The 21,420-nt window shown below is 35.0% G+C and overlaps 1 protein-coding gene across 2 annotated transcripts in view; it reads right to left on the reverse strand.

The window, feature by feature from the left end:
* Positions 1-21,420, reverse strand: part of NOVA1 (NOVA alternative splicing regulator 1) — a 145,036-nt gene that overhangs the window by 19,796 nt on the left and 103,820 nt on the right. For both annotated transcript variants that reach the window (XM_032189189.1, XM_032189190.1), the window contains 2 exons: positions 11,980-12,146; positions 1,142-1,213 (listed from right to left, as the gene is read on the reverse strand). In XM_032189189.1, the coding sequence (XP_032045080.1) occupies positions 1,142-1,213; positions 11,980-12,146 (239 nt within the window). The remainder of the gene's footprint in view (positions 1-1,141; positions 1,214-11,979; positions 12,147-21,420) is intronic.

Raw genomic sequence — 21,420 nt, forward strand, 5'->3', positions numbered from 1 at the left:
TAGATGTCCCTTTCAACAGTTGGTCAAGTGTTGATCAAAAATGCTTGATCATATTGCTTTAATATGCTTGTGTCCCGTTGTACATGAAATTATTTGTTCATACAGGCAACAAGTTGTAAGCAGTTCACAAAATATCACAGGGCCAGTAATTAATATCGATGTGAAATTTAAGAGGAAATTAGCTTGATTTGAAGAAAACTTTTCTGGCACTTGATCTGTTTTGTGCAAGGTCTGAGAGAAGCACTCAGTTAACTTAAAACAGAATGTGTGTTAAAAACTGTTAGCACATACTGAATACTTACATTATTTGAACACAAAGTATGTTAAGTTAAACAGCACATTAAAATAAATAGAACATGGTATCTCTTAAACAAGAATCAGTTCCAAAAAGCATGGAATAAAACAACTTTAACAGTTCTCATAAAACAAAAAAAGATACACACCATGACAATTTGTGGACATAATGAACTGTTTTTTTCCAGTTAAAAGAGAAACAAATTAGTGTAATTAAAATAGTGCTAAAAGCACAGTTTATGCTTTTAAAAACTATATGTTAATTAAAATTAGTTATGTTTGAAATGCCTTAAAGTGACTTAATTTTACTTCATTCTCCACCAAGAAATTTTCGTTTAAGATTTATTACATATACTATTTAAATAATGTCCCTGTGTTACTGTCCACAAACAGTTGAAAATTCCTGAAATAAACAAGTAAATAAAAAGTCTGTTTGCCATTGCCTGGTTGATAGCCATCTAATGGTTTTAATGGTTATTTATAAACGATCCAGGAAGTAAAAACGTGTGTGCATATATACATAAATATACATATACCAAGATGTACTCTATCCACAGACACACCAGTATGTATCCTTACTATTTATTAATCAAATTTAAAAAACAAACAAACAAACAAAAAAACTATTCTACAAGATATTTTGCTTTCATCTGAGATATTAAGGACAACAAAACAAATTAAAGAAAAAAGATTTAATTTAACAAATTCTAATAAGAGTCAGATATCTATGGTTATGGGTGTACATATGTGAATGACGAATAAATCCTTAACCCACCATATCTTTTTCTCCAGTTTGCAAGCTGTCACCCGTGAAAAGTATGGTGTAGATGGTAGGATGATACTGTACCTGATTGGCTCTGGAGGTGGTCATGGGATCAGATGGAGAGGACTTGGTGGTAGTTGGGGAAGATGGCAATGTCTGGGAACAAAGCAGTTCAGGAGCAAATCAACCTTTACAAGCCTTAGACTGAACAGTTAAAAAATAAATAAACCAACAAAAGTAACATAACTACAAAATTAAAATAAATAAAAAATGCCTAAGACAAAATCTTTCTCCTACTCATTGGAACTTAATGGAATTTAAAGTCAATTGGATAAATAATGCATGTAAATATGCATGCTTATGCATGTAAAAACAAATTCATGACTTGAAATCAAGATGGTGAACTCACATAAAAAATATGCTGACCACATGAGGAATATTCTTTCCTCTCTCCTTCTATTGGGGAAAATGAAGACTATAGTAAACACAAATTCCAGCAAGTTCAATGAGCACACTAAAAACAGTTATCAATCTACAAGCAAACAGGGCCAATGCTTGAAAGAAATTAGTGAAATTTACTTTTGCAGTTTATAATGCACCATTCTATAGCACGGACTATAGCCAGCAAACTGTGTTCCATACCTTAAAGCAATTATATGAAGCTAAGGAGCTTTCAGCAATTTACTAACTGCTAAAATATTAATATTTTTTTTTAATTGAGAGGCATGTGAAAAAATGTAAACATCAATCTCATGATGGATGAACATGCAACTAATACCTTCATAACAAATTGCTACAATATATTTATTATTAGTGTTAATGATCCGTTAATTGAGCAAAGGTTAATAATGTATCATCAGCCTGTGTTCAAAATAAACACAAAAAAGAATTAAGAGTCATATTTATTGATAATGTTTTCTAAATAATATACATAACATTAACATATTAAAAAAGCACTGCTCTGTTTAAAACTTTTATATACACATCTCTTTTTAAAGTATTAGAAAGCTGACAAAATAATTATTTTCTTTTTATAAATGTAGTGAAAAAGTCAAATTCCCATTTCCCAAACATAACATACAATACTTATTCAAAGCATGTAGTTTTGACATTTTTGTAATACGTTAATAATAAAAAGTATCCAAAATTACACTACTTTAAGAAATAAAACGTTGAAATGCTATACAAAGTGATGTTTCATATGGACAAATAATTACTAACCCAAACTATTTAGAAATAAAAAGCAAAATTTCACATTTTCAGCAGTTCTGTTACTTACAATCATTGATTGTCCCTCATAAAAAAGGTATATACAATTTTGCACTAACACCCTTAATGCATATGAAAAGTTGGGACACTGTGAATGCATAAAGTTACGTGTATTAGCAAAGTATAGGCTTGTACATATGCACACACAAATATTTGATCTGTATGTTAAGCCATATGAAGAACCATATTTTCATAGTTGGTACATAATCAAGCAGCCAAAACAGAAAAAAAATCTGACAAAACAAATCCTTACTTTGTGTTGCCAGCTTGCAGCTCACAACATAAGACAATAAAAATAAAAATAAAATAAATGCAGCTTAGGTATCAATTCAAGACACTTTCAAGAGGCTTAAGTAAAAGATACTACCATGTAGGGCACTATAAACAAAATATGCAGCTTGGCAAAATGTTGTTGGTCAGTAGATTGTATAAACTGGGAAAATCAGGACAATGGTAAAAGATTCTCCCATCTCTTTCTGTACAGAGAACGGGTCAATTTGCAAATTGTATTTGATATAATAATAATTATTATTAAGCTTCAGAACCAATGATAGTACAGCACTAGCAATATTCAATTATAGAAATAAAATTCTGGTTTTGATGGGGTCATCTTTTATCCAGGTCTGAAACTGAAATGAATTGATTTTCATTGTTTAAGCTTAAACTAACGGGGGTGAGGAAAAAATACACTTTGACTAAAATATTTCAGACATCTAACTGTTTGTGTAATCACCACCTATTGCTGGTGATGCATATAGTATTCATACAGTATACCACTGTTGTGGTATACTATGCTAATTCAAGGAGAAAATAGGCTGTTAAAATGAATTTTCCTCACTGGTGTTACTAAATTACTACTGGAATTATGTGAAAATACGTAGAACATTTCAACACTGAATAATGACCTAATCACTGATAACACAAGTACTATAAGAAACTGGAAGCATCTCTGTTTTCACTTAATATCAATCTTCCTAAAGCACAAAAAAGTATGGCTGCAATGAAAAAGGAGTGCCAATACTCATTTCAGGTGATTGTTCTGTAACATCCATTAAGTAGAAGTTTTTCACTATTTCATTTTAACAAAAGCTTGTCAAAAATACAATGGAAAAAGAAAGAAAAACATTAAAAAGTGAAACAGAGGTACTAACAAACAAGACTCAGGTATGGGCATACATATTTCTTTCCAAATATACATACCAGTGACAAAATACTGAAAATAATATCAATTATTATTGTTATTTTCTATACCAGGCTGTGTGATAAATTGTGTTCAATGCTTAATCTGTTTCCTGACTTCACTAATTATACATATATTTATATTCTGAAATATATGTACATATATAAGGACTGATAGCATTTCATCCTTTTTCATGCTTCTGTACAATTTTGGAGACACATTAAATACAAGTAACCTATTTATTTCTTCAATATTAAAGTAACAAAATGAATTTTCTCAAAAACAAACACAGGCATTTCGATTTTGATTTTAATTTCCATTGGTTAATACATAATTTATTGATCCATCCTGAATTGCTTTGCAAGAACTTTTAGGCAAATTACTTCTTAAAAAAAAAAAAAAAGGCAGAGCTCAATAACCCTGATTTATTAAGCAATGTAGAATATATATATTTTTTAATTTTGGCAACCATTTTTGCATTAGGGAAGGACTTGAATTTAGTAACTATTAGGCTTCTGGGAATTAGATGTATAAGGTGATTAGAAATCATAAGATGATTTACATTTTTTTATACATTTTACATTTTGTTTATATTACAGAGTTTCATTTTTTGAGACTGAAACATTTATACTGTAATTGAAGCTCTCCTGAAATTACATCTTGACTAGCTGTCAGATTAGTCATAATTCCCACTATATACCACTTTTACAACTCACGTCTTTTTTTTTTCCCTATTGTTTTTTGTTGTTGTTGTTGTTTTAAACTTCATCATGAAGCCGATGTGAAATTGGCCTTATCTGTTTTCTCAAATATTTTCCTTCCTATAAGTTATGAGCAAATGAATGTAAGACAGTAATTACTGGTATGATAGTGTTTTATGTTTCGTTGGGGTTTGTTTCTCCACCCCCTACCCCCATCTTAAGCCTCTAGAGTAGACATTTGAGAAAACAGATTTTAAGTAATCAAAAAGGAGCTTATTCAAAACAAATTTGTTTGGGTCATGTTTGCGTTACAGTATTTTTTTATTTTTTTTATTATTATTATTATTATTATTTATTTTTTTTTAAGTCCAAGAATATACTTCCTTGTATTGTACAACTGTGTGAGACAGCTCTCAGGCTGCACAACATACTAAAGGGTGCAGAAAGATGGCCAAAGCATGATACCTGCATGCTTCATATTTTCAAGTGGCAGAATGAAGATACAGCTGTACCACAACAGTACAGAATACATACTCCATCTGCAAAGTGTTCCCAAAGGTCTTCTGAGACCTCTTTCCTACGACTTTGTAAATTACCTAAGAGTAATGTATAAATGACAGAAGTTACATCCTTATATATACATACACATGTAATAAACACACACAGAAAATACTTACAAGCTAGATGATAAATATTATACTGAGACTATTAATTTAATTCTCAGCATCTAATAGTATATATAATACATAGATGGGTAAAAAGGAAAGGCATAAAATAAAGTACCATTTAGAAACAGGGTTAGAGACATGAAAGCATATGGGGAAGAAACATTTAAATGTGAAAATGAAGCTGTATTTACAGCTTACCACTTTCTAGTTTCCCACTACAGGGCTTCCAAACAAAGGAAATTTTAGTGATAACATTACCCGTATTATATTATTAATACTAATCTAAGAGTTTTAGACTTGCATATTAATATTCATGTTTTTAAATAACAATTTAATTTGATGACAATGCTAAGTTGCTTAAGCCAATATTTTAATACACTTTAAGAAAAGTTTTTTGAATACTATTAAATAGTTGAATACCTACTGTAGCTAAAATAAGAGAGAGCTCTCCAAGTTCCAGTTATGTTGAACAACATAAGAGACTGACTTACTAGCCTTTCTGTAGCACCAGACATAAACCTTATGACCATTTGCTTTGCTAAACATATCAAATTTTATTTTTCATCTGCTATGAACTCTTTTAACCTACAGCTCTGGCAAATGATTCTCATCTTAGCAATGACTACATAAACACAGTCATTCATAAAGAACAAATAAAATACATTGATTGATATTTCATGCTCTTTGCATTTGGTTTTGCTTTTGTGTAAAAGAATACCTAGGGCACAGGGCAAGGCAAAAAGAAAGTTAGCATATGCAAATGGAAGCTTGTTTATAGGTATTTATAGAGATAGTTTGTGTGTGTTTATAAACTCTTGGGGACTTGTCTTTGAAACAGGAAACAAGCTGTAATAAGTATGATGCAAAAGAAGGATTATCTTATGTTTTGCCTTGGTACAGTAAGGGGTAATGAGCATAAAGCAAAACAGCGGGTGCCATTTGGATCATCAGAGCAACTCTGGATGGAGTGATTTACAATGAAGATTACAATAAAATGGACAAAGAAAATCAGGGCCTTCTTTCCTCAAAACTTGTCACAGTAACACAGAACTACTGCAAAATATGGTGGTGTTAGGTAGAAATACCAGAAAACTCAAGTAAGTAACCAGACATAGGTAACGAAATACATAAAAAGATACGGATCACAAAACCCTGAAGGAAAGAAAATATCATCTTTTGATTCTGGGCTACTTTGGGATTTGGAAAAATACCATCAAAATTTCAACATCTTAGAAGGCCCAAGATCATTTCAGAATTTTCTTAAGAATTAGAACACTTCTGAAAATTTCTGCATTGCTGAATGCTACTGTTCATTCCCCCAATGCAATCCTTTATTCTCACTCCACTTTTGAAGCACATACAATTAAGAGTTAATCATCAGCTACAGAGTGTTAATTGAATTTATAAAGCACATTTTTATACACATATGGAGATTATATTCAGCACTGGTGAAATGAAACAATAGGAAAATATGATCTGGCACCAGAAGTAAGTCAAGGGAACGTGAGGGATAGAATAACAGTTTTATTTTTATGGAATGCTAACCTTTTACTGTGGAACCTAATTTAAAGTACTGTCTTTCTAGTATGGGATAGCAAAATTTATTCCTCTATTTTTTTGGTTGTCCTAATGACCTGTAAACACAATATTATTATTCACTGCAGAATGGTAACTGGTGCCATTCTTCACTAGCATTCAATCCTGAGAAAAATTTATGAGAAATTATTGACTAGATGGGATCTACAAAACAGCTTATATTTATCATCTTCCTCAAATGAAAAAATGAGGAGATATTTCTTCTTATTCTGCAGGTTAGTAAGGCTGCTCTAAGTTACAGATCTTTGCCTTAAGTGAGTGTTACAAAAAAAAGAATTCTCTAGGAGGGAGATGCATTTTAAGAATCCTCCTAAGAAGGGCTAGAGACATTTTCCAAGCCTCAAGTCTAAATAACTCATATCCCATATTTAAAATAAAAATCCTCTATTTAAGTCAGCAGTTTCTGATCTGTACTCTTAAAGTCAGATTCTGATTAAACGCTTAAAAGTCAAACCTCTTATTTAAATTGGATGAGTGTTCCAATATAAGGTTGTGATTGATGACAGCCAACATAGCTTCACTAAGGGCAGATCATGCCTGACAAGTCTGGTGGCCTTCTACAACAGAGCTACAGCACTGGTGGTTGGGGGTGGGGAGCAACTGACATCATCCACCTGGACTTGTGCAAAGCATTTTATACTGTTCCCACATGATCTCCTTATCTCTAAATTGGAGAGACATGGATTGGACAGATGGACCACTCGGTGGATAAGGAACTGGCTGGATGGTTACACTCAAAGAGTTGCGGCCAACAGCTCAATGTCTAAGTGGAGATTGGTGATAAGTGGCATTTCTCAGGAATCATTATTAGGACTGGTGCTGTTTAACATCTTTGTCAGCAACATGGACAGTGGGATTGAGTGCACCGCAAGCAGGTTTGCCAATGACACCAAGCTGTGTGGTGCTGTCAACATGCTGCATGTATGCCATCCAGAGGGATGTGGACAGGCTAGAGAGATGGCCCTGTGCAAACATCATGAAGTTCAACATGGCCAAGTGCAAGGTTCTGCACCTGGGTCGGAACAATCCCAAGCACAAATACAGGCAGGGCAGGGAATGGATTGAGAGCAGCCCTGAGGAGAAGGGCTTGGGGGGTGCTGGTTGATGAAGAAGCTCAATATGAGCCAGCAATGTGTACTCGCAGCCCAGAAAGCCAACTGCATCCTGAGCTGCATCAGAAGAAGCACGGCCAGCAGGTCAAGGGAGGTGATTTTTTCCCTATAATCTGCTCTTGTGAGACCTCACCTGAAGTACTGCGTTCAGCTCTGGGGTCCCCAGCACAAGAAGGACATGGACCTATCAGAGCAAATCCAGAGGAAGACCATGAGAATGATCAACAGGCTGGAGCAGCTCTCTTATGAAGACAGGCTGAGAAAATTGGGATTGCTCAGCCTGAAAAAGAGAAGACTCCAGGGAAAGCAGCCTTCCAGTACCTAAAGGGGGCCTACAGGAACGCTGGGGAGGGTCTTTTTCTCAGGGAGTGTAGGAATAGGGCAAGGAGTAATAAACTAAAAGAGGACAGATTTAAATTAGATAGAAGGAAGAAATTTTTCATCATGAGGATAGTAAAGCACTGGAATAGCCTGCCGAGAGAAGCTGTGGATGCCCCATCCCTGGAAATGTTCAAGGCCAGACTGGATGGGGCTTTGAGCAACCTGGTCTGTTGGGAGGTGTCCCTACCCATGGCAGGGACATTGGAACTGGGTGGTCCTTAAGGGTCCTTCCAACAGAACCATTCTATGATTCTAAAAGTTTTCTTGTTGATCAGCATTTCTGAAGTAAAAGTAGTTCATTTCACCACAAGAAAATAGTTTTGCACATTTTTAATACAAGCTCTGGGACTGTGATTAATGAATAGAACATAATTTGAAGATTCACAGGAAGTTACTCCTCTATAGAAAAAGCTGAAATAAAAAATATTTATTGGAAGTTCTGTATGTAAAAACTTTTATTCCAGACTTTCAAGGAAGAAATTCCAAAATCTTTGTTCATGCTGAGATAGCTAAGGATTTCACAGAACTGAAAAATGATTCAGGTTGGAAGAGATCTCAAAAGGCCAACCAGTGGAAATCCTTGCTTAAAGCAGAGTTCGCTGTAAGATCACACATCCATATATAAAGCAAACATTGTATATAATGCTCGCTTCTGAAATGGCCACCTGCAGATATCTATCTGCTCCCTGGGCAGGCTGCTAAATACCTTCTACTAGAAACAACCAGAACGCTGGAAGGAAAATTCAGTCAGCATATGAAGAAGCTGCAATATTTTCTGAAGAAGGTTATGTGATAAGACCACATTATACACTTTTTTCCACTGTTCACAGTAGCTGCTATTCATTTAGATGTGAATTTTAAAGTTCTGTGTGCTATTTATGAAGCTAAAACATACCAGCCTCCTGATCACTTTATGGAAACCATATTCTATTCCCCCAGGTTATAATACAGTCTGAAAAACTTTGTGCAACAACAGGAAAAGCAGGTTATATCCTCACAGCAGTTTCTTTGAGTGTACGTAAAAGTGCACAGTTGGTTGCTGTCGAATGGTATCTAGAAACAGTAGGTAGCTGGCAGTTATGAAGAGATTGCCTATATTATGTAAAAGATGCAAGCAGTAATCAGTTAAATACTCAGCAGACCTGCCTGGAGGACAGACCTACCTGGTATCTACTTATAAGTCTACAGGATCAAGAGATCAGGAAAAATGCTCTGGAGAAAGCTCAAAATGTACCAGACAGACTTGTGAATCTTCCAAAGCTGAAAGATAGACAGACCGGAATGTTTGGATATCAACTTCATTATTAAAAATAAAAGGTAGGCCAGACTCAACCTCATTATATATCTGAAGACAAAGTTCTGAAAATTGAGCGAATCAGCAAACAGCTTACCTACTGACTTTCTTAATTGAAACTGCAGCCAGATATGTCTTTTCTTAGCCTGCTTCCTGAGGGAAGTATCAGTAGAGAAGCCCACAACAAACAGAAATGAGAGCTGCATGCTCATAGACTTGGGTGGCATTGCAATGCCTCAACTACAGGCACCTTCATTCATGGGGAGACAACTGCCTTCATTGCCTTCATTTTTTTGGTAGAGATAGCTAGAAAATCAACAGAAATCTATCCAGGATTCCTAATGAAGGCAAAAATGATTATTTCAGATCTACTCTCAACCTCTAATGCTAAAGATTACTTAAAAAATATTTGGAGTGACAAAGGTTTGGAGTACTATGCTAAGACAGCAAAAATTATATAAAAACTTGGTAAAATAAGAAATTGTAATTCATAAGGCTTATTTTCCACAAGTCCACAATGGCTTGTATTATTAGAATTATCAGGGTAACATAAAGTCATGACCTGTCTGCTATGAAAAAATAACAACACCAGAAAAAAATAACAACAACCAGATCATGATTACCCATTACAAAATATTATCCTTTTAATTTCTTAGAGGTAATTTATCTTTCATTAAGACACAGGACATTCACTCTATCTAAGAGCTAAGCTAACAATTTCACATCGTGCTGAAAATAATGGAATTTAGTCTTATAGACTCAATACTTATATGTCAGGAAAATATCACAAATAGATGCCACTTCATTATAATAGAAATTAAACAATTCATTGTAGTTAAAACTGCTCAGCATATACACATGCATATCTCCAAATATCTGCAGCCATAGTATTATGCACGTCTGGGTACAGGTAATATGTTTAAATTAGAAAATGTGGAGTGAAATCAGAGTTTTATACGGAATGCATTGCACTTAGCTTGTGTCTTAACTTCACTGACTTCGTTAGTATCAGCTCTATTAACTGATCCATCACTCAAGCATTTAATTTACCATTCCAAGTGTGGAATTTAAAATAAAAATAATAATAATAATAATAAATAACCACCAGTAAAAATGAGAAGAGCAAACAAAAGCAAAAAAAAAATACCAAGAAAACCCACACCACACCAACAACTTTGCAAATAAGTTTTATGTAGTATTTCCTCCTCAGTTCCCATGTGGAAAAGCTATCTCAACTGAGAAACAAGTTGAGAAACAAGACAGGAAGTATTAGGGCATATAACTAAGCATCTCTGTAATCTGGTTTCTCAGGATCTTAGTGACTTGAAACTAGTTTCATTTCATTGCAAAGGGGAAAAACACTTTCCATTGTAATACAGAACATTTATTTCCTGTTAGATTAAGAAGTGTTGGCATAAAATCTAAAATTTTATGAGCAGGAAAGACATTTAAAACACAGATCTTGTCTTCAGCTTTTTTTTCTCTCTGTCCTCACTCAGGAACGATCATTTTCACGCCTAATAACTGAGAAACTAGTCCTATAAAATCAGGGGTTTACTTTTTTGTATTTTCTTGTAAGTTACTTGTAAGAGGCTTTTTGTTTTGTTTTCATGCAAAACTATAGCATATACAGAAAAAATAATAGTACTTGATAAAAATCATATGCAATGGCTTAAGCACAGTTTCATCCTTCTAGAGCAGAGTGTTCATTTCAAACTCGTCCTGTTTAATCACATCTTCATATAAACATTCTATATATGGCACTACATACAAAGTAAAGTAATTGCATACAGTTATCAAATTACTTTATAGGACACTGAATATTGCTACTGTTGAAGAACCAAACAAATGTATCTTATATATGATAATGTCCTTTACAGGACAGATGAAAAACAAAAATATATCCTATATAGGATCAATAGACAAGACAAAATTTTACTAATGTTCACTCATTTCTTTCTTAATCTTTTTCTTACTTAATAAACTGGAAAATCATTTATTTAAAATTCTATACAATATATTTCACATTCTCCTTACAGGAAACTATTTTTTTAAATTAAAATTGTTCTGGAAATTGTAATGAACTAGAGAAAACACTAGACCAATGATACCTTGAAAATATATTTTGCATGTCCTATAGATATTAAAAGAAGTCAGTGTAAACCAGGCAAAAAGATGCCAAAAATAACAGCAAATGAGTAATAGCAAACATTCCAAATAAATTATATTTATATTTTCAAAATTCTTACACATAAGATTTTAAAGTATCTATCAGAGGGTCTAAAATACAATTGACATTTTTTGTTTTATTTTAGATACATAAAAGTAGAAAACATTCAGTTAATTCCATGAGTAACTCTAGAGTTTGAGTAACTCTAAAGATTTACAAAGAGGTTCATATTTTTAAGTTAGAACTTCAGCGATCCTTTTCGGCTAAAACCTAGGTGTGGATTATTACCTTACACAGCGAAGAAAAAGAGTTTATGAAAGAAACACATTAGCACACGGCACTGAAATTTGTAAGACACTAAAAGAACTGCTGAGAAACATGGAACAAATATAAGGAAAAATAAGGACCAGTAAATTACTAAAGGGTAAAATAACATTTTCTGAAAGAATGTGTTACGTTGACCCCTTGCAGCTTTAAAGTTTTATAAAATTTTTATAAAGGAAGCTATTTTTAAGGAGCTGATGTGACTCTATTCCCAACCAAAAACTCACTTGTTTGATGCGGTCTGGATTAACAGTGGTCTGAGGCTGTAGGATGCTGACAGGCTCTGTCTTGGCCACATTTTGAGGCATTTCTCGAATCTTCTCTGCAATGAAGCCATGAACTGCATTTAGTGCTTCGACTGTTCCCTGGATCAGACACACCCGCTCTGTAGTACCTGCAAAAAATAAAAATAAAAAATGACCTGAATAGAATAGATTCATCTGATCTTATGAACTACATACGTTATTTCATAAAGATGACACTCAAAAGCAGAGTGAAAAAACAACTAGTGAAAAGAGTGAAAGAAAATCTATAAACACAATAACAAAGGAGGAGATTTCCAAAAGATAACACAATGATGATCTGAAAACATAACTCCTATTTATGTAGATCCCATAAACACGTAACATTCCAATTCAGCCTGGATAAAAGAGCATTCATAACAACTTAGAAAAATAAAAGAAGAAAATATTAGGTTCAATTGGAAATATAGGAAAATTTAAGAAGTCTTTACAGAATACGTCTTTTAAATGACTTTGACCTTGAACTTCTAGTGAACACAAGGATGAACGTAATAGCCTATATTATAGATGAACTTGAAATACACTTTTGTAATGATCACCTGAACTGCAAACACATTGATTTAGTGTAGACATTATTAGATCATTTCTTGAAACAGCCACAGATCATTATAGCAAGACCTTTCAAGGCCAACTGAATTCATATATTTGAGTACCCACTTTGTCTTTTATAACTTTCCCATCATAAAACAACCTTGCAGTAACTATTTACTAAATACCTGGAGCTGTATTTTATCTGATTTAGCAGATGGAAATCATGAAAGCCTCTACTAAATAGCTAGTTCATTCTCCACAACTTACATTTCAAGAACTTCTGTTAATATAGCTAATGCTGAACACCACTCATGTAAGATATCTAGAATCTATAAGATTACCTTCTAAGCATCCATCTTATAATCTGGATGAGGGCATTGAGTGCACCCTCAGTAAGTTTGCAGATGACACCAAGTTAGGTGCGTGTGTCGATCTGCTTGAGGGTAGGAAGGCTCTGCAGGAGGATCCGGATAGGCTGCACCGATGGGCTGAGGTCAACTGCATGAAGTTCAACAAGGCCAAGTGCTGGGTCCTGCACCTGGGATACAATAACCCGAAGCAGAGCTACAGGCTGGGAGATGAGTGGTTGGAGAGCTGCCAGGCAGAGAAGGACCTGGGAGTGATGGTTGATAGTCGGCTGAATATGAGCCAGCAGTGTGCTCAGGTGGCCAAGAAGGCCAACAGCATCCTGGCTTGCATAAGAAACAGTGTGGCCAGCAGGGCTAGGGAGGTGATCGTCCCCCTGTACTTGGCTCTGGTGAGGCCGCACCTCAAGTACTGTGTTCAGTTTTGGGCCCCTCGCTACAAGAAGGACATCGAGGTGCTTGAGCGGGTCCAGAGAAGGGCGACAAAGCTGGTGAGGGGCCTGGAGAACAAGTCCTACGAGGAGCGGCTGAGGGAGCTGGGCTTGTTCAGCCTGGAGAAGAGGAGGCTCAGGGGCGACCTTATTGCTCTCTACAGGTACCTTAAAGGAGGCTGTAGCGAGGTGGGGGTTGGTTTGTTCTCCCACGTGCCTGGTGACAGGACAAGGGGGAATGGGCTTAAGTTGCGCCAAGGGAGTTTTAGGTTGGATGTTAGGAAGAACTTTTTTACTGAAAGGGTTGTTAGACATTGGAACAGGCTGCCCAGGGAAGTGGTGGAGTCACTATCCCTGGAAGTCTTCAAAAGATGTTTAGATATAGAGCTTAGGGATATGGTTTAGTGGGGACTGTTAGTGTTAGGTCAGAGGTTGGACTCGATGATCTTGTCTCTTCCAACCTAGAAATTCTGTGATTCTGTGATTATAAGGTTATGGAAAGATATTATGCACTTGGCAAATATATCTAATATGTGAAATAAGTATTTGTTCTATGTGTAAGAACGCATGTGTTCCCGCTTTGCTCTGTGCTAGTGCAGCTTCACCTTGAGTACTGTGTGCAGTTTTGTGTGCACAGTCTAAGACATAAAACTGTTAGAGAGGGTCCAAAGGAGGGCTATGAAGACGGTGAAGAGTCTGGAGGGCAAGATGTACAAGGAGCAGCTGAAGTTGCATGGTTTGTTCAGCCTGGAGAAGAGAAGACTGAGGGGAAACCTCATGAAGAAAGTGGAGGGGCAGGAACTGATCTCTTCCCTCTAGTCACAAGCAATAGGACACAAGGAAATGGCTTGAAGCTGTGACAGGGGCTTCAGGCAGGAGGATATCAGGCAGGATATCAGGAAAAGATTCTTCACCAAGAGGGTGGTGGGGCACTAAAACAGGCTCCCCAGGGAAGTGGTCATGGCACCGAGCCTGCTGGAGTTCAAGAAGTGTTTGGACAATGCTCTCAGGCATAGGATGTTATTTTTTGGGTAGTCCTTTGGGGACCAAGGAGTTTGACTTGATCATCCTTGTGGGTCCCTTCCAACTCTGGATATCCTATACTAGGACTTTGGTGGCAATGAAGGGGAACACTGCATGCTTCCCCCTTGCCCTTCCATACTCATTTATAAAAATAGCACTCACGAAAAACAGTCCTTAAAAATGTTCCTCATTCCCAAACACTGTGAAGTGTAATCAGTGATTTCAGTGTTACGTGGTTTTCTGTTCTGGCAATTATATTCTGCTCTATAACTCCAATCTCCTCTCTATCTGCGCAATTCTCCTCTCTAGTCTGAGGCACTTTCTTTTTCTTGTATTGGCCATTGCTCCTTTTTTCCTTGTCTCAGTATTACTTACTTTCTCCTTTAATTTCATTGACTCTTACAATCACTCACTTAACCCTGTAGCCTAGGGGAAGACAGTCTGAGATATCATGTTTATTACATCTTTTGCATAGTAGCTCACAGAATTTGCAACCCCATGTATCTTATCAAGCGTTTAATAGTCATTGTAGCTTAGGTTATAATTCCCCAGAAAAGCTTAAACAAAACCTACATTGCTACACAATCCTTTTCCAAACTGAAATTGGTCTGTTTGTGTTGCAAAAACAACCAGTCCTTATTTCTTTGATATTATTGTTACAAAGATCTACAGAATGTCCAAGGAAAACTCCAATTTTACCCCTGCAGAAATACTCAGAAAGCCTTTGTTTACTTTTTCTGACTAAGATGGTTTTAGATTATTTTGTATGGCTTCACTGAATAGCAAAAAGGTTTTGAATCCTTTTTTTTTTTTATTATTTTTTAAACACTGAGAAGGATATATGTATAGCACTGCACTGAAACGATCCACATTCTGTATTCTATATATCAAACCACTTGAATAGGTTTGACAGAATGAGTTTTGACTTGAAAAACATGGTCTAACAGGTGCTTATGGAAAAATGAAACTTAGGAGGAGGAATTGTAGTTTTGACTTTTGCCCTGCAGACATACCAAAACAAGACAATCTGGATATCCAGGTAAAATTGCTTTGAAATTAAATGTGCTGCATGCATTTCCGACATATTAAAATTAATGTTTTTCATCATCATGTTTGTACCTTGAAATAAAAGTAGAATACTAACAGAAAAAAAAAAACTATAACATGAACTATCATGACATTAGTGTATTCCTGTAAATTTAATAATAATAGTACACAAAGATATGCCAAATGTATATCCCTAATTAATGCTGTGCACATTTTGCTTCAAGGTAAGAGGGGGAAAACCAAAATGATAAATTTGAGTCACGGACTTACCATAAAGAATACTAGTCTTATTTCTGTCATATTCCTAGTAAAAGTTATTGACACAATCTCACATGAATCTTTTCACATGAAAAATTCATTCACCCTATCTAAACAAATGAAAATTACAACATAATGATGTGGCAAATATTAATAGGTTTGCAAGGATTTCTGAAGTTCACTACATGTCATTGGGCTTCATTATCATTATCTGCAGAGTCATAGACAGTAACATGGACAGGAGAAATGTATCAGGGAAGTAACCTCCTCCTTAAAATTCCCTTCCTATGAATCTTATGTCTTTAATATCTATCGTTATCAATACATACAAAGATATGCTCTTTACAAAACAGCAACAAAGTCTGTAAAGGAGAACGGTACAGCAGCCTTAGTCACCTGCAAGAACAAATTGTTTTCATTAGTAAATGCTTCTTATCTGTTAACATGGGTAGTCTCTAGAGATAAAATATTGCATTTCCTAAAGATGAAGCAGCACATTAAGAGCTCTGCCTGCTCAGTAACTGTGTTCATACACATTCAACACCTTGCACAGATGTTTTTTAAACAAACAATATCAGGCAACATTGAAATCCAACTTCCTGAAAGTAGCTCTAGAGCCAAGCTGACATAACAATAAACAAACAGTATTTTCTCTATTAAAAAGTTATTTAAAAATAATTAGGATTAAACCATGTCAATCAGTATTTCAAAAGCTGCAAGGTTAATAATCCTTGAGATTAAATCTAAAGTTAAATTGATTATACTCTGAACAGCATGCTATATTTGGGTCACAATCAAATGTATATTTGTCAATAGCAAGATTTTAAAAACATTTATGCGACCAGTTACAATGGCTTTTCAGAAGTCAGCTTCAAAATACAACCTTTTTTTCCCCTCCCACATGACACCCCTTTAAAAAGGGAGTTTGAATGGCCTAAGTGGAAGTCACCACATTAAATGCAACTTGGTTCCTAGATGTAGCTTTCTTGATGCTTTTGTTCTTTTTTGTTCCCCCCCCCCCCCCCCCCCCCCTCCTACTTGGCTCCCTCCTCCGTTTGCAAACTCCTGTGGTTTCTGTGTAAAGCAATCCAGTTCTAAGAAAATGCTCTGGGGAGTCTTTGTGCTGCAGTATTAATTGTCTCCTAAATAATGAGATGTGATGTGGATTGATCAATGTAGCTAATGCAAGTGTTCTCTAGGTCAGCAGACGACACACTGAAACAAAACACAGATCAGGTTACATCCAAGCTGCTGGAGTCTGATATGGAAAGCACTTAACAGGGATGACTGCTGTCAAAACATATGAAAGGAAAACAGACAGTACTAAACAAGAATTTCATTGGACTTGGCCCTGTGACTAAACAGCATGCTACTGTCGGTGCTCTTTTAGAGCATGCTGTATGGTACACATACAGCACATACATACACATACAGTACACTACAGTCTGTAGTATAAGTCATACTACAGACCAAACACAGTTTTAGCATGTATAAACCAGGATGCAGTAAGTGGAAATCACTGCTCCATGAAGAAATAGAATCGTGCAAAAGCCCAGTCCACATTAGGTAAGATCCAATTAGTTAAAATGTCTCACCATAGCAGCCCATTTTCTTTGAGGGTTAAACCATATGATTTGTACTGAAACAAACAACAAAAAAAGTTAAAAAGAAAAGGAGTCTGGAGAAACTGTGTACACGTACAGTTGGCAATTGCTTTAATCTTTTGAAGTGATGTTGTCATATTCCCTCACACAACTCTAATGGCTTTTCACTCACATAACAGCGTACAATAATTTACAAGAGTCAAGCAAAAAGAAAACTGCCAGCTATATGACCAACCTGTACAAAAAAATAAGTCTATGAATCACTAAAGTTGGTAAGATTTCTGTCATTTAGAAAAGCTTTTAGGCTCCATTACTGTCTAAAGTAAACTGTCAGATTATTTATTTTCAGTCATTTAACAGTCCTAAGCATTTTTGCAAATTTCTGCGAAAAAAGGTGAGCCAACTATATGCATAATTCTTGTCATATAATTTTCAAAATATGTATTGAAAATACAAATCTAATTTTTTAAAAAACTGCTTTAGAGAAAGCTAACCTACCAAATAGTCAGTCTTTACTTTTTTTTTTTTTTTTTGGTGCAAATGTTGTCAAAATAAAATTATTTTTTAATTATTTAGATATCAGATCAGAGTTGGTGTCATGTATGATGTATTTTCTTTTACATATGAAGAAATAAAATGTATACAAGAAAATATCTTTGTATACAAGAAAATATCTTTGCCACAGAAAATTAATAAATGCAGATTAGGTGGTCATCATCCTTGTACATTAAAATATATATATTTTTATGTCTATTCATTAGTACTAAACTCCATGACATAAGTTTGTATGTGACTGTAAATTAGAAAAAAACAGTATCTACATATATGCTATTATTGAAGTTGTTACCATAATTTTGTGTTTGTTTTTAAGGAACACAAGTAATTACTCAATATTTGCTCTACTTTTATGAGAGCAGAATTCCTCTTACATCAGAATTCAACTTAATTTTGCAAAGGTATGTTTTAACTCGTTATTATAAAATAAAAGGGGCAGAGTCTAAGTGTACAAGAAAGCCTACCTATAATACTGCTCACCAAAAAATAGATTCATAAAAATAATGAAAAAAAAAAAAAAAAAAAAAAAAAAAAAAAAAGAATCTGAATCAGGCTTGTGCTTGCTTGCTTTTAGGAGACAATTTATAGAGCCTACCTGTTGAACATGAAAATAGACTTAAATTACAGTTCCATGCAGAGAGAGAAATATGTAAGCATTAGCAGCTTTTAGGCTCCATTTTATATGTAAGTAGGCTCCTATATGTAAGTTAGGCTCCTATTTAAATGTAAGCAAACAGAATCCTGATTTGATATCTAGTAAGTTGGCCAGGCCTAAAAGTTAAAACATCTTTCACTAACTCTATTTTCATTGTTTGTTTTTCCTTCCATCCCTAAAACTTTACTTCTGGCAAACATCCTTTGACAAGTACATCCCACCAATTTATAAATCACATTTTAAATCCAGTTCTGAAATTTCAAACCCACACACAAGCTTTTAATAGGAGAAGGTTATTACTTATTAGACAACTGATACAGCTTTTAAAACAACCATTAAAATAAACACAAGATATGCAGTAGGATGAAGGACACAGCAACATGATGCTCTCAATGCTTTTATTTCCATTCTTCACAGGAATACATCTATTTATATATGGTACCATTAAGCTTTAAGTGTTTCTTTCAAGGCTCTGATTCAGTAAGTAAATGTTCCACCATATTCACAGAAACACTCACTAAAAGTTAAATGTGCTTCTGTATTTTACAAACCTTAGTTGAAATATTTTGGGAAACACACTGTACCTTTCAGAAAGGAACGTTTGGGTAAAACCACCACATATGACTATAAGATTTTTATTGGGCTTTGATAGCAGTCTTAAAAAGCATTTGAAAACCTAAACAGGCACAACACATTATCAGTGCAGGGTAACTCCAATGCCTCTCCTAATTAAATCTCCTTATATTTTTCCAGCGTACCATGCCAATTTCTTTGTCACTGAAAGGGAAAACCTGACAGAGGGGACAGAGCTAAGCCTTTAAGTAACTGAAAGGCTAAACTACAATCTCTGATCAGCTGATTTGCATTAAGCTTTTTATTTGATAAATCACAGTACAGCAGTCTGCTAACCCTAGCATCTTATATGTGTATTTTTCTGACTGATGATCAAAGGGCCTCTACAGTGGGGTTCTAACATAGCCAGCAAGTGTTTCAGCCTGAAAATGATCTTTCTAAAGCTCCTGGTAAAATACAATTGTGCTCTGACACCATACCCTAGCAATGCAAAATAACCAGTCTTTACTAAATTGCCAGTAATGATCTTAACATGAAAATCAGATAAACTGTTCCCTGCATCTAACATTTCCTCTTTGCAATTGCATAAAACCTCAGCAAATGAAAACCAGACAATAAAAATAATGTGTTTTATTCAAATGCATTACTAGTATTTCATACCTTAAACAGATGTAGAAAAAAATGTTATACACATGATAAATGTACACATCCTTAAATGCAACACGTAAGAACATCCCACTTCTGTGCTAAATGTCATAGGAAGCTCAACAAAGAAGTTCCCTACTTTGATCCTTGTCTCCCTGCTTCCCTTGTACCCTCATTTCTTAAGACAGAATTAATTGGTCTTAATTCAGAGTGTGTTCCCATCATTATTACAAAGACATTTCTCTCAGCACAAACCTTACTTCCCTGATAGACTTCACAGAACATATACAAAAATAGGGAGTAAAACTTAACTTTTCCTCACCAAGTAATTAAAATAGCAAAAGCAAACAATCTAGTTGAAGGAAATCTAAGAATTCAAAAAGAAATAAACATGGCCCTCTCTAAGAATCCTCCTGATGTATCTCTCATAAATCAAGGGCATCCTTAACTTGAATTTTCAAGTACAGATTAACTAGATACATTCAGCTTAACTAATGCTCCATTCTTCTTTAAGAAAGAAACTTCCCTTCAATGTTTCACCTGCAATTACACCCCCTGAAATTCTAACTATTAATGTTTTCTGCAGCTACATTATACTTTATGTGAGTCAAGCATCTAATAAAAGGAAAAAGTTAAATTATGTATAAGTGGCCTACTTCTTGAAACATATTAACAGATGTGATGATTACCAAGCACATGCAATCTATGCACGTGATATACTGAAATCTACAAAAATAACTCTAACATCAGTCCTCTAATATTTTCTTATCAGGTGTCCTAGTTCACAGGAAGCTTTATTGGCTTTAGCAGAAACAGCAGACTGCTGCGTCCATATTGATCACATATTGTCTTTTAGGTGTGGCACACCCAAAAGTGGCCAAAATGGTTAGCTAATTAAATCTCAGAGAAGGCTATCACTCAACTGTAAATCCCAATCTGACTACCATCCCAGGTCCTCACCTGTATCTGTGAAGAGCAAAATGGAGTACTACAGTGTGTGCCCCCACTGTGCCCCACTCCTGTAGTGGGGTATGAGAGGATGCCCTAGTATGACTTGGAACTTCAACACCACAAGAAATCAAGCCAGAACACTAAACTTGGCTACAAGTGCTTCAGTCTGATGTACCACATATGCGGTACATATGTCAAAATAACAGCTTGTCAAAATAAAACTACGAAGTTTTAATCAATTACAACGTTAAAACAAGAAAAAAAAGACTCTTAAATACACTGATGTAAGTTCAAAATACATCAGATACATACAGATGTCTCAGTAAACATTCACAGACTCCATAACTTCAGTTTGGCTTCTTCTGGAAGTAGACTGGAAGATAACTGCAGTTTTTCAACTTGCATATATACCTACACCCATTCATAAATTCAGGTGCACACACATATGTGCACATACATTTTAAAATAAATAGTATACAGGTGGGTATTATTGTTACTGAATATGTGACCTCTGAAGTACAATCCAGATACTGAAAGGAATCAAACTGAAAAATGCTATGAAGTATATGAGTTTACAGAGTTATATGGAAACTTCAAGCGTATAGTCCATTGCACTCAGGTCACATGTGAATTACATTAATCCAGGTTTAACATAGTTGTAAATCCAAAGAAATGTATTATTTCTTTGTGAGAAAGAAAATGAGGAAATTATTTTTTTTCTTTTTTAA

The sequence above is a fragment of the Aythya fuligula genome, chromosome 5 (genome assembly GCF_009819795.1).
Source record: "Aythya fuligula isolate bAytFul2 chromosome 5, bAytFul2.pri, whole genome shotgun sequence".
Taxonomy (NCBI): Eukaryota; Metazoa; Chordata; class Aves; order Anseriformes; family Anatidae; genus Aythya; species Aythya fuligula.